Source organism: Vigna radiata, chromosome 4 (genome assembly GCF_000741045.1).
Source record: "Vigna radiata var. radiata cultivar VC1973A chromosome 4, Vradiata_ver6, whole genome shotgun sequence".
NCBI lineage: Eukaryota > Viridiplantae > Streptophyta > Magnoliopsida > Fabales > Fabaceae > Vigna > Vigna radiata.
In genome coordinates, this window is record NC_028354.1 from 6111032 (window position 1) to 6126438 (window position 15407).

At 30.0% G+C, this 15407-nt stretch overlaps 1 protein-coding gene across 1 annotated transcript; it reads right to left on the reverse strand.

Annotated features, from left to right (window-relative positions):
* Nucleotides 1-6869: 6869 nt before the first annotated feature.
* LOC106759099 (alpha carbonic anhydrase 7-like) lies at nucleotides 6870-10034 on the reverse strand. Its single transcript, XM_014642109.2, has 7 exons — nucleotides 9920-10034; nucleotides 9510-9700; nucleotides 9288-9394; nucleotides 9078-9180; nucleotides 7652-7819; nucleotides 7208-7270; nucleotides 6870-7070 (listed from the first exon to the last, which is right to left on the reverse strand). Exons 1-7 carry the CDS (start codon nucleotides 9972-9974, stop codon nucleotides 6990-6992), a joined length of 768 nt encoding a protein of 255 aa, XP_014497595.1. The 5' UTR covers nucleotides 9975-10034; the 3' UTR covers nucleotides 6870-6989.
* Nucleotides 10035-15407: the final 5373 nt, after the last annotated feature.

Here is a 15407-nt window from a genome sequence, read left to right on the forward strand (position 1 = left end):
TTATAAAGCCACAAAACTTACACAAATACCTAACCAAACTTAACACAATTTCCTATCATTTATCTAAACTTTATCAAAAACACTGTGAACACCAAAACTAAAGGTGGGTTAATTTCCACAACTTTTCAATATCTACAATTCAAAACACATTAACACATCAAAGCATAAAAACATAAAAACAAGGTTTAAACTATTTAGTTGCTCCTATTTTCGAGAGGTTTTCCCATTTTGATCCCGTCTTATTAGAATTTCCAATTGAGTCCCTATAAGTGCTAATTTCAATCAATTAAGCCCTTACCGTTAAATTTAGTTAACGAGATTAACTTTTTTGCACAGCTGGGAGGATGACCTGTTAATTTCTATAAATGTGGCCTATTTAGAGTTCAAACGTGACATGAATTGAGTCCCATAAGTGCTAATTTCAACTGAATTCATGTCACGTTTGAACTCTAAATAGGCCACGTTTATAGAAATTAACAGGTCATCCTCCCAGCTGTGCAAAAAAGTTAATCTCGTTAACTAAATTTAACGGTAAGGGCTTAATTGATTGAAATTATCACTTATAGAGACTCAATTGGAAATTCTAATAAGACGGGGATCAAAATGGGAAAACCTCTCGAAAATAAGGACAACTAAAAACAAAAAGAACAAAAACAAAAACAAAAGAACAAATTCACCTTACAACCACCATTAATAAAAGTTTAAACTTTAGATTAAATATGTAAAAATAAAATTTTTCAACACTTTCGCCATCAAAAACACACTTTGATCATCAAATAACAATTGTACACAAAAACTCAAAAGAAATCATCATTTAACTTCCTCTATAATTACAATTTAATACAGCACACATATAAATAAGAAAATTAGCTTTGCTAACCTGGATATTCAAATGTTTAGGCTAATCCTTTAACTTTCAATTTAAACTTTATGTCTCTTTGCACACGTTCCTTTTCAAAATACTCCCAATTCTTCTTAAGAAAGCTTCTCACTTTTCACTTTCTAAATAACTAAAAAACTATAGATTCAAGTGTCTTACCTCTATCCCAAACTTATTTATTTATAATAAAACTCTTAATCCAAAAATTCAGTTATATCTTGAGAGTATATTTAAGTTTTTCTTAAAGAATCAATTTAATATCTTTTTAATAATTATTCACCAAATCTTTTATTTCTTAGTCAATATTTTAAATAAATCTTTTTAAATTAATAATTATCTCTTAAAAATATCTAACAATATTTAAGAATATCTTATCATATCTAATAGCACCTCATAATATCTAACAATATATAAGAATATATTTTTAATTAAATGATTATTAAACTTGTTTCCTTAAAATGTCTATATAACCTTATTTATTTTCCTAATTATTATAATTTTTCAGGATCTTACATTCTCCTTACAAATAAAAATTTTGTCTTGAACAATTAAATTTTCTTATTTTTCTTTTAACTTTAACAATTCTAAAAATACATCTTAATAAAATTTACTTATTACTCATACAAACTTCAGACATCCTTATGTTGAGACGAATATTGCTATCTAGTGGTCATTCTAAGATTACTTGACAAAAACTCAATAACTCGGAAATAAGCAATTGATGCACAAAAACAACACAACACAGGTTAATTCTAATAGATGATGCACAATAGAGGTATAGTAAGCTCACTCCCCATAAATCATCTAGGACCTAACGATTGCTCAAATATCAAATGTAACACTCCATTTCTTGTGCTTTTTAAGGTACAAAGATACACAAATAATCCTATTTCAAAAAGTTACTTGAGCTCATAAAATTGTCACAACTTTATTTAAAGCTCATAAAAAGGTCTAACATCACTGTACTTTTATTCACTTGACAAAATTGTAAAATGACAATGAAATAAAAGCTCTCTAAGAATGCTCACACATCTGGTAGTCCTGTCTTAACTCTTATATTTCAATTGTGCATTTTCCTCAACACCTATTGGTGAGTACATATTTATGCCTTCATTTAACCTTTAATATTGGATTATTAATTGGATTTTGTACTTTAATAAAATATTTTAATTAGGATTTGTTATAATTGGGTTTATTTAGCATGAGATGCAAAAACATATTAAAAATGACTTTTTAGTTGTATAAATGTTCTTTGGATATTTTAAGATGTATTAGTTGCAATTAATTTCAGTTTATTGAGGTGTGAAAATAAATTGGTTAAAGTTTCATGACACCTTAAATATAAATCCAAAAATAGTAAATAATCAAGACCACAAGAATTCAATCCAAGCATGACATGAAAAAGTGAAAAAAAAAATTGGTTACGCCAAGAAGAAGGAAAAGGCAACAAATTTTGGACCATGCGATTTTCTCTATTTTTTTCTACTAAAAGGATTTTGATAGTTGATAAATGTTTATGATTAAACATAATTTGGGAAAAACATATCTTAAGATATTTTATTTGATATTGTTAAATAATTAACTTATTTAACTATATCAATAAATATCAAAAGATAGTATTTGTCAAATCTTTTTTAGTCTAACAAATATATTCTCAAATATATTTAGATCTCCATAACAATCAAATATATGTTGAAAATATTGGATTATTTAGAAGATAATTGGAGGAGATTACATTATCAGAAAGGAGATTATAATAATAGAAAAGTCCAAAACAAAGCCAGTATAATTCATATATAAAGAGACTAAGGGAAACACATTAGAGAGCTTGGGAACCCTTTGGGGGTTCAAATTTTGTTCTCTTTCTTGCCTCATGTTCTCCACCTTTTTCTCTTTTATTTTCATGTTATTTTAACATCTCATGGTATGTTAAGTCTCTACGGTTGATTCTGCTATAATTTTTTAATTGGATTAAGAGGTTAGCTAAATTTATTTGTTCTTTTATTTCTTGTTTTGATTTATTTTTATCTCTATCTTTTATTTTTTAATCAAGTAAAAGTAATGATTTTTACAATATAGTAAGGTATCATGATGTTAAATCTACATAACATATCAAGCATAAGAGTCCAAAGGTTTTTAATTTTAATTAGGAATTTACTTTGATTAAAGTTAGAAACTTTCATGTGATTGAATAAGTTTTTTACCTATAATTGAGAATGTACTTTGATTAAAGGTGAAAACTTTAACAAGAATTAATCACGCATTTACTTTGGTTAATTAGCTTTTTACTTGATATAAGAGACAAAAGAACACACATGATTAGGTATAGTAATATTTAGTTGAGAATGTACTTTGATTAAACTTACTATGATTAATCTACAAAATTCTCGTTTTTAATTGAGAATGTACGTTGGTTGATAGTAAGAATATCAACAAATTAATTGCGAAATTATATTGATTAATTTGAAAATCTAAGACATTAATTAATTGAACAATAATTTTTAGATAACCAATGATGAATAATATTTTGTAAAGGTAATGAAATCAACCTATTTTCTTTATCATTGTGTTTTATCTTTTTAAATCTTTTATAAATTTCTTTCTTTCTATCTTCTGTTATTTTGTTCTTTAATCTTTTATTGATCCATATCTTCTTTATTATTTTTGTTTTACTAACCCTTTTTGTGTAGTTTTTATAAGAACTGATTTGTTAAGAATAAATTATGTGTTCTTTGGGAGACGACGTAGGGTTGAATTTACCCTTTTTATTTTGTTGGCTACAATCTTAACCATACTGAAATTGTTATAGTTTAATAGTATTAATCTGACCGCGTTAACAACAGTGTTATCACCCACCTATATGTTAATATACTCCCTTATTAAAATATGACCATCGCATATGGAAACTACAAACACAAACGCAAGGGTAAACTAACATAACAAAGTAAAATTCTTAATTTTGAAAATAAACTTTGGAAGTGTTTGAAATCCCAAACATTTGAAAAATAATCTCTTTCCAAAGACAATTTCGTTCATTAAAAGTAAACATATGAAGACTCACCATGTTAGACTACCAGAAAAGGTAAGTAAGTGACAAATAGATAAACTTAAAAACTTTTTTCCCTTAGTCGTAGTCTTTCAAAAATCACTTTCACACGTCTCAATAGTCATTTGAAAATTCAGATTATTGAAAACAACCAACCAATAATATTTAAAACACAACAAATCCTTGACTCGCTCGGTTCTCAGTTCAGAAACACTTATCCTCTAACCTTGACACTTAAGAATCAAGTATCAAACATTAATCAATAGAGTTTTCTTCTTAGAGACATTTGTCGTCTGGCTTTGACACTCCAAAGCCCTTACAAGCAAGCCTCAATTCATAAAGTTCTTAGTCCAAAGACATATGTCCTCTAACCTTGACACTTAAGAAACAAGTATTAAACACCAACCAATATAGTTCTTTGTTGGAGACATTTGTTATTTGGCTTCAACACTTCAAAGACCTTCCACAAACAATCACACTCAAACATAGTTCATAAACTTTTCTGCCTAAAGACATTTGTCTTGTGACTTTGACACTCTAAGAAATCCACTCCATCAGGCTACCCACCAAGAGGGATCCTCTAAACGCACTCACTTGATGAGCATGCTTTTGAATAAAGAAATAAACAACACTGAAAAGAGCCTAATGTTGGCTACGAAACCAACAACAAGTGCACCGGTCGTATCGTAGCAAGTGATAAATATTGTTCTCTCCTAAGGGACTTGTGCAAAATTAAAAGACTCTTACACTGTAACTCAATTAGACCACAAAGTTCATAAAGCACAAGAAACTATTTTTGGTATTTTCATCGAACAGTTGATGTGCAAGAAAACGTAACATAGAGTATTTATAATTTAATTTGTTAAGACTAGAGTTCATTCACTTCACTCTCATGCATTAACAAACATTTCAATTCCATATTCATGCCAAAATCAACTTACAAACATACTCAAATTTTATCTCTAGAGCCTTTGAACCTGTGATAACTCATCAAGTTTCAATTCCTTAAATCCTTAACAACCAATCATGCATTAAGTTCAAGAGTCTAAGATTACTAATGAATCATGTTCTATTCCTATATACAAGCATCCATTAGGCATTGAATTTCAAGTTTAGATTCTAAAGATATTTCCCAACACCTCAAGAATCAAGCAAGGGAACAATCTACGTCAAGCATTAAGCATGAAAATTGAATACTAACATGAATTAGAAAAACATATATCATTAATAACACAAAATTACACAAGAGTTCCATGTTTTACAACTAATCTCAACAAATAAGAATAGTCCTCCGTGGTGGAGAACTTCGGGTTCTACGAATTGAAGAGATAGGAAAAAAATGGAAATCAAAGAGAAGATGCAAGCCTTCTTCCAAGGTTCTTGGCAATTGCTACATGCTCTAATTATGCCTCCCTTTTGCATTTTCACCTCCAATCTATAACTCATTTTCCTCTTCAACCCCATAAAAGGGAAAGTCACCATGGATGAATGAGGAAATCCAAGAAGGAGAGGGAGAGCTTCCCAACACTTCAAAAAGACTTCAAGAACCTCTCCCAAGCATCCTAGGTGATTTTATTCATCTAAGAATGAGGAATTATGAAAAGTCTCGTGAAAACCTGATTAAATACCCACTTTCACGTATCAGAGTTGACAGACTCGCCCAACGACTTCATTCTCGTCCAACGAGGCCTAAAAGTTGATTGTCTCTAACTTGTAACTCATTGAACGAGCCATTTTTGCACCCAACGACTCAAATACTGCAGGTTTAGGCTGTCAAACTCACCCAATAGTGATTTTCTAGTTGTTTTGGGGGGTGGTCCATGGCAATACATGTGAGTCTTTTTTCATTTTTGCAGCCATGGATGTGATTCTAGAGCCCCAAAAGTGGGTATATGTCAAAAAATTATTCTTTCTTATCCAATCATGCTTCCTTGAGTTCTAGCTTGTTTTTCTCCACCAAAATAGCTACCTAATTTCTTATCTCACACACTTAAAGATATATTAGAGGTAAAACCTAAAACACAAGAAAACATAAAAACACACTAAACTTGGGACATAACAAGATAACAATTATGAGTGAGTTAATTTATTCATGAAAGTATACACACAAAAACACATAAAAAATATTATCTATAATACAAAAAAAAGGCTTTTAATTATTGTTTCGATTTAGGGGGTCGATGATTGGTCTCCTTGCTTACTTACCTGCAAGAAGTACTCTGAAGCTGAAGCTTAAGTCAGTGACCTTACTTAATAATGTGATTAATATGAAAAAAATGTCTTTTATCTCAAAATCAAACCCACATTTATAGACTTTGTAATGAGTTTTCAATCGAGTTTGACTAATTAATCACTCATGATTGAGTTTTATTATTTTCGTTAATTACCCATTAATGACTTTAATTGTTCTTGATACTCATAAATGACTTTAATTACTCTAATACTCGTTAATGACTTTAATTATTGTTTTTGACTGGTCGATCACATCATTGTTGAATTATTAGTCATCTGATTTATAGTTAACTGGATAGTTATACAATACAATTATCTGCACATTGTATTTGTTCTTAAAAAATGTAATAACATTTTTAACTCGTATTTTTATTGTATAATTTGAACTATGTAACGAGTTAGATATGTCATGTGAAAGATGATGTTGGATATTGAAATAATTTCCACATTTCATTGTTTTTTTAAATCAGCATGTTTTGCTTGTTCATAATAAATGTTTTTATATAATTAAATTTTACTATACATAGATATTTTGAATATATAAATTATACTATAATTATATTTTAAGTTTACAATATACTCCACACTTTAATCTGCAATGGCTTGCTCTCTTTAAGACTAGTAATATTTAATTTTATAAGATCACACAATGAAAAAGCAAGAAACTAATAACACAAAACCATGGGTTTGGACAATGAGACAAAAGTAGTAATTCATTACTCATCATTGTCGAGAACATAAATGACATTATTTTTAGTATTAATGTTGTTTGACAATGTTTATTTTAACCTAACGTGTTACATTGTGAACTGCCTCAAACAAAAGCATGCTTCAATTTCCATTTGTATGTAAGTAGAGTTTCACTGGACGACCGTTTCTTGGTTGCACTGGTCTAGCATTCTCAAATGTTTCCTACAATGTCAATTAAAAATAACCAATGTATATTAAAAAACTTAAATTTTTATTTTTACAATAATTTGATGATCTATGCATGGTTTGTCTTGATGGTATCAATGAAAAATAATTAATAGGCATAATGAATAACTTACATCACCAGCTCCATCAACTGATGCTCGAATAAACTCTTTTTGCGCCCTTGAGACTGTTTTGTTCTAAAATCAATATTGAAAGAATTATTATTATTATTTTTAATATTTTTTTGGTATCTATATTTTTTACATTTATTTATTTTCCATTTCCACCGATGCACTTAAAAAAGAGGCATGTTCAACATGTTCTAGATTGAAATTAGAATATTAAGCAATATAAAAAGTTCAATATATTAAAAGGAAGATATGAATAATAGTCACAATGATAAGTTTATTTTAGAATATAAACTTACAGATAAGATTAATAATACAAAATAGGTTTAAGTTAAGAAAAATAATCTTTCACTAATATAAAAGTAAACAGCTATGTATTAAATTGTTAATTTGTGTCAAATTTAAAAACTCCACTGTTGTGAAATTAATGGAGAGTAAAAGAACACACACCTCTCCAACGAAAGTGAAAACGAACCAAAGAACATTTTCATTGAAAAGAGAACCATTATATCTAAAATAACTGTTTCCTGTTATCCCTGCTACATCATTTGGATCAACAACACCTATTGGTATTTCTCTCGTCTGGTTTTCTGCCAGCACCTGTAACTCATTTTCTATCTGTAAATCAAACAAAAGACTGAACACGTTATCTTCAGCAACAAATTTATCATAGAATTTGTCTAGTCATTCAACTTTTTTTTTTGTCAATAATAATATTTCATATAATTAAGCTTACTACAAAAATTATTAATATTACCGATAGATTTTTACCGATGGAAATGTATCTGTCGGTAAATTTTCATTACCGACGAATTTTGAATTTTTTTATCGACGAACAAAAGTTTTAGGTAAATCCGGCGGTAAGTGACATACACATTACCGACTGATGTCAATGTCACTTACCAAAAGTTTTTGGTCGTCGGTAAAAAAAACTGAAATTTTCCCACCCATTATTTCACTCACCGACATTACCGACGGATTTACTGAAGGCCTATGTCCGTCAGTAAAAAAAGCCAGAATTTTCCCGTCCAAATTCTGCTTCCAGTGTCAATGTATGTGGCAAACACGCTCATTTCTCCTCATTTTCCTTTACCATCTCAGTTTCATCACTACTGCTCTCTACCATTGCGGGTTGCTCTCCACCATCGCAGGATACTTTCCACCATCATGGGATGCTCTCAACTTTTCCGGCGAGCTCCACTTTTTCGGCGGGCTCCACTTTTCCGGCGAGCTCAAGTTTTCCGGCGAGCTGTTGTAGAGTTCATTTATGCGATTAGGAATATCACCGCTCCTAAACTTTTTCGATGAGCTCAACTCTGCATGATAAAATGACACAACATCACCGGTCCTAAACTTTTCCGACGAGCTCAACTCTCTATGATTCCCTATGGTTATTCGCGTGATGCTGTTTTGGTGGCGGAGTTCGTGGAAATGAAAAAAAATGACACAGAACGAGGAAGGAAGAGGAAGAAGATGAACCAGGTCGCGACATTTACCAACGGATTTACCGACAATATTTTTATCGACGCCCCAAAAATCCATCGATAAAATTTACGGAAAACGTTTTTACCGACGGTATGTTAGTCGTCGGTAAACCGTCGGTAAATGTTAATTACCTACGGATTTTATACATTATCGACGAATTATGACCGTCGATAATATCAATCATTCCTATAAGTTTATAGCATATAAATAAATACAAACCTCTTTAATCGATTTTGAAAATTTTAGTTAAAATTAAAGTTAAATTTTTAACGCTTACTGCTTTTTATTATAATGATTTTTGGATAACCATTTGTTATTTCTTCCAAACAAACGCATGCATGCTGAGAGTAACATCTGTGAATCATACACTATCATAAACAGAGACAATAACCTTTGAAATGAAGCTATCTGGAATCCCATGTCTCGATAAAACTCCAGTCACTGCAATATTTCCAGCTAAACTTCTATGCACCATGTGTAACTCTAGATCATACCTACAGTTTGAGAAATACTTGAAAATTTTAATTTTAAAATACATGTTGGGTAAGTTCTCTTATACATTATTAGAACAACGTAATAAATTAATAAGAAAAAAAAGCACCTTATGCCGTTGATTGTGTGTTCAGAGGGAGAGTGCCAATGAGCTTGTAGTAGTTGGTATTGAGTTCCGTTAATTATAATATTCCCTGCATTCTCAGTCCAGTTTATCTGTATTTTACAGGTAAACAAAAATGAAAGGCATGTTAATTAATCAAATAAATAATGGTTATGAATATGGATGATTTTTTCTTTGGAATTTTAGAAATTTAGTTGGATTTCTTACCATTACGTCATGTTCGGAAGTAACAAGAGTGGCGTTGGCAGGTTGATAGTTCCTTTGAATCCCAGAACCGAAGACAACATTCGCCGTGAATAGGTTAATAGGAGATTGTCTGGTTCCATCTCTACACAAAGGCCACGTATTTCCCCAGTTAGAGGGGCCATTTGGACTTGAAGGATCATAGTCAAACTCCTCTGCATTTTTCAAAATTACATATTTCAATTCTATTTTCTACACAAATGAATTATTCGCATGCTTAAAATATTATTATTGAAATAAAAATTACCCGGCCTTTCAATTTTTTTCTACGTAAAATGTTTTAAAAAAATAATAGATTTTTGAAAACTAATCTCTACATAGATATACACTCAATATGCTTAAGAAATAAAGCTCATAATTAACATATATCTCACCAGACATTGCTGAGGGGAAGAGTAAAACAATGAGAATGAATAAGCTACGATCCATTTTTCGTAATTGTAATTTGTATGGAGTGAGTTGTGAGGAATATTGTGAAATATGTTTCCTTTTATAGAGGTTATATCTTTTGGAAAGTCTAATTAAGTCAAAACAATATTGAATATCGACGTGTTCTTTAATTTTCTTTAGTCGACTTCTAAAACTTGGAAGCAGCCTTCTCCAATTAACAAGTTTTAATTATTATGGTTTCAATTAAATATTCATTTAGAGATGTGAAATCTACTAATATTAATAGATTAATAGATTATATATACTGGAATAATTACGTATCTATGTGTATAATTGTTGGAAAATCAATGTAATTTAACGAGAGGATTAGGATATACCAAATTTAAGTGGTGTTTAGTAGTTTAAATAGAGTATATGTGTTCTGGTTGATATTTTGAATATATTGCTTATGAAATATATGGTTTTAGATTCATATTAGTCAAGTGGACTATTGAAGCAACTCTAATATTTGTTCATCTTTTGAATCATTTACAAGGGTTTACCTTCTTTTGAGCAATTCTTCAGAAATTTGGTCCACACAACATTAAAAACCCATTGATAATATTGTCTTTAAGTGATTAGGTTGGGCCAAGCTAGTTAGCATGAAATGATATGGGTGATTTTAGAAAAGTCACTGATAAGGAGTAATTACGAAATTAATTCTAAATTATGCGTGTTTATTGGGTAATATCTTTTGAATTTTAAGTTTATATAGGGATCGTACAGGTCTATATACATATAAAAGTATTAAAAGTTATAAACTTATAGTTGAAAAAAAAATTAAGTTAGGTATTATTATGAATTTTAATATTTTAATTATTTTTATATCTCAAGGTGATCACTTTCATTATATCTTAAATTTGTTTATTTTTTGTTTGTCGTCCTGTCATGATTTAAGTTACGACAGTCATTTTTATGAAAATTTATTAAAAATAATAATAAAAGAATACAAAGTATAGGGATTTATTATTGTAGAAATCGTTTTCGATATTACTATAACGTAATGACATTTTTTAAATTTTGAAATGACTTTAAGTTTTAAGTATAAAATAAACAAAATTGTAGACTTTAGTTATTTTAGAATTGAATTCTATTATCTAACACATAGATAAAAATTTTAAAATAATAATGATATTTTTAAAATTTTGGGATGATTTTAGGTTTTAATTTTTTGGTTTTATAAAAAAATTGAAGCCTATTCTTTTGTTAGGATTAATTTTTCAAATATTTTACATTTGGTTAAATATATGTTTTAGTCCTCATATTTGTTCCTCATTCTCAATTAGGTCATCATGTTTCTTTTTGTCTCAATTGCATCCTAATATTTGTAAATTTGAGACAATTAAGCCCTCTCCGTTAACTAGCCACTAACGTCGTAAGCCAATTGAGATGCAATTGTGACAAAAAAACGGAGAGGGCTTAATTGCCTCAAAGATGCAATTGGGACAAAAAAAAACATGCGGACCTAATTAAAAATAGGGAACAAATATGAGGACTAAAATATATATTTAACCTTTATATTTCCATTAAAGGCATTTGTTTCATTATGCCACTATAAACTCCTTTGTTTTCCTCTACAACTAGAAAACGCGAACACTATTGTCATTCCTAGCCCTTTCTTCGTTGCCATTGCCAACGTGAATGTCGCTCCATTCTCTTCCCTTCACTTGCCACTACGACGCAAACATTGTCACAGTGTATCTTTTCTCGCAAGAGGTTTCCTAACTTCATCATTTCGTATCCACATTCTTCATGCGAGACACATTGCTCCAATTCTTCATTGCCTAACTTGGTTGTCGCCAACGTCTCCTCCTAGCCATTCCTCTGCAACTACGGAATGCGAATTCGTCATTGTTGTAATCTCTTCCCTTCCTTTTCCACGCGAATGTCATTCTTATCTCCTCACCATTGCATTAAAATAATTTCACATATTATTTCAAATTATTAATCTGTCACCATTTCTAAATTTTAAAATCTTCAAATTATTTTATTTTATTTCACATATAAGCTTCACTTACCAAAGCCTATCGATCAAGAATATGCTTCGGTTAATAACGGAAGCCTAAAGTCCCATCCTTTTTATCTTGGTTGGATATGTTTCGGTTGGAGAACCGCAGTAGAAATGTGAAAATAAAGAGTGCCAAATTTCTTTCCTCACACCAAACCTATGATAAAAATTATACTTCTAAAACATAAACAAACTATACCTATTATGAAAAAATATAAATAAATATATGGTGATAAAATATTAAACCACTTATATTGTTCTCTATGAATCAAAGCCAAATTAGCTAACTTATCAACATAATGATTTTCTTCACAAAAAACATGCAAAACTCTAAACCAAAGTGCCTAAACACCCTCCAAGACTCCAAAGAATGAATAGTTGATACAAAAAACCATGATAAACTAAAAAAGAATCACACTCCAACCAAAGCATGTGAAAGCCCCCTCTCCAAACATGCTACAAAGCATAAATGATTCCTTTAAATTCATCATAAATAAAAGTCTATACTTCTAAAAAAGGTTAAAAACTACTTACATATTCACCCTAACTTCCTTTAAAAATACCAATTAGCAGATGAAACTTGCCATATTTCCATATTAATAAAAAATAATAAGAGATAATATTACTCATATGCTTTTAAGATTTATTCTCAGGTATACATATTAACTCTTTAATTTGAAAAATAGCATAAGGAAACACAATTGGATCTTAAAATATTTTATGATTTATCATCCTTTAAATCATCCAAATAATAGTAATTACAACCACTTTAATCATTTTAAAAAAAGGACTACACAAAGACTTCATAAACTAAACAACAAAATCCAAAGAAGAAAACTGCAAACCCGAAAAACTTCCTTCAATCATTCCCACATGGCCATAAAACTATGAAATAACAAATGAGAGAAAGATTCAATATTATTACCACACAAAGAACACATAAAGCTTAAAAATACTATTTTCTTTTTAGCCTCCAAATCAATAGGTAAGCGACCATACAAAATTTCTAAAGAACCAAATTTTAGCTGGTGGTACAATATCCAACCCAATCAACTTCACCCAATCCATACGTTCCACATTAGAAGAGTATAACATTTTTGTAACTTTTCGAGAAAGCACACCCATATCGTTCAGAACCCAATTAGGCACATCCTCATCATCATTAATCATTAAGGAAGAAAAATTATAAAGTTCTAGTGAATACATGTCCAGGTCGAACTAACAAAATATAATTGTATTTTTTTCAAAATAAGGAACTCTAGCCAATTTAGATATGCAAATGTCAGATCACCAATAATCATTTCAAAGATTAATATAATCGTCTTTACCCAATGTCCAAAACTTATTTTCAATAAAACATCATATGCATCCTTAATACCACACCAAATTGATGACGATTTAAAGAACATATATTTTTTACACTTAGACTTAAGAAATCGAATACGCATGAGTTCAGTCCAAGTAATTTTTCCATAAATAGACTCATAAACTAAACACAACAGATAAACTCTATTCTCCATTTGAATATTAGTAACATGCAAACCACCATTATGCTTAGAATCACACAAGATAGGTCATCTAACAGTGAACAATCCCTATTTCTTTGTATCCCCAATTAAAAAAAATAAATAAATATTTGAATCCATTGCCTTACCCCATAAATGAGATAGGACATTACCATCTATTAAAAGGGATCTTGTCACCTTTAATATTTGTCTAATTTTTCTCGCAGCAACTCCATTTTGTTGTGGTGAATAAGGACATGTAGTTTGATGCAAGATGCCTTTAAAGTTCATGAAGTCTATTAATTCAGTCTTAAAATATTCCCTTCCGTGTCTGATCAAATGACCTTAATAGATGTGTTAAATTGTGTAACGATCATATGATGGAAGGAACGAACCACATCACCCACATCACTTTTATGTTTAAGAAGAAACACATAGGTTATCCTAGTACAATCATCAACAAAACTGATAACGTATTTTTTTCCATTATGTATAGATTGTGGGGCAGGACCCCAAACATCTGTGTGAATTAATGAAAAAGAAAAATCAGTTTTTTTATTGCTTAAAGGAAACACATCACGATGACTTTTTGCTTTAACACAAGTTTCACAAAGAAAATCAGTAGTATTGAATTTATGAAACAATGATGGAAATATTTTTTTTTTTAAATAACCAAAAGAGGGATGTCCTAACCGTGTATGACATAACCAAATTTCCTTTTTGTTTTTATCTTGTGAGTGATAATTCGCAAGACAAGTCAACGCTCCTTTATGGATTTGTTGTGAGACATTTTCAAGATAATATAGTCTTTCACTCTCTTTACCACTGACAATCTTCTCCTTGGAATGAATGTTCTGGAAAAGACAATGGGTTGGGTAAAACAAGGCAACACAAGAATGTGATTTGGTTAATTGCTAACGGATATAAGATTACAGTTCAATGCATGAACAAATAAAACACCAAGAATCAATAAGGAGAGTGAAAGGGATAGTACCTACACCTTCAATAAGAGATGAGACCCCATTGACATTAATAATAACACTTTTAGAACAATGAGGGGAAAATTAGTAAATTTATGAGGATCACAAGTCATATGATCAGTAGCTCCTGAATAAATTATTATCTAATCAATACCCTAGTAACAATAGAAAGATTAAGGTTTAAACCTCTTTTTGGTCCCTAAGTTATGAGCGAATGTTCAGTTTAGTCCCCGCTTTTAAAAATGTAAACCTTTGATTCCTAAGTTATAAAAAAATGTATCAAATGAGTCCTTTTTTGATGTTCATGGTCAAAGTACAAAGAGCAATCTAAAGTGCTGTTATTATTAAGAAACAAATCAGAACAATTTAAAGATGTAACAGTTGTTAAGAAACAACCAAAAACAGTATTTCAAGTCAAAAAAAGGACTCATTTGATACATTTTTTATAACTTAGGGACGAAAGATTTACATTTTTAAAAACGGGGACTAAACTGAACATCCACTTATAACTTAGGGACCAAAAAGAGGTTTAAACCAAAGATTAATAACAAAGTTAGATATACCTGACTTATTCAATGAAAAAAGAAGCACCAATACCTATATTGTAAAGGATATTGGAGTTTGCCTCTTGATACCATACAAAAAGGTCTCACACGCACACGCACATGTTAGCAAAATGATGAAGATGAAGATTTGATGATGTCTAAATCAAGTCAAGATTTATCAAGATTGATGAAGATCCTTTGAAGACTTATTTTTGTTATGAAAAGCTTTTGTAATAATTGTAGTTTAATTGTTTAGGACTTAGATTTTAATTCTTGTACCTTTATATTTTGTATTTGTTGTTTAGAATCAAATCTTCCCCGTTTTAATCGATTAATCCTTGATATAATCGATTAAAATCGTTGCAGAAGCCAAAACCCAATCAGCTTTGGAATAA

Bases quoted from the DNA above. Each gene is read 5' to 3' on its own strand.
- LOC106759099 (XM_014642109.2), bottom strand. From the start codon at position 9,974: ATGGATCGTAGCTTATTCATTCTCATTGTTTTACTCTTCCCCTCAGCA. The intron at 7,820-9,077 runs GTTATTGTCTCT...TTTGATTTACAG, and splicing joins CAGATAGCTTCATTTCAAAG to ATAGAAAATGAGTTACAGGT. The intron at 7,071-7,207 runs GTAAGTTATTCA...TTGACATTGTAG, and splicing joins CAGTTGATGGAGCTGGTGAT to GAAACATTTGAGAATGCTAG.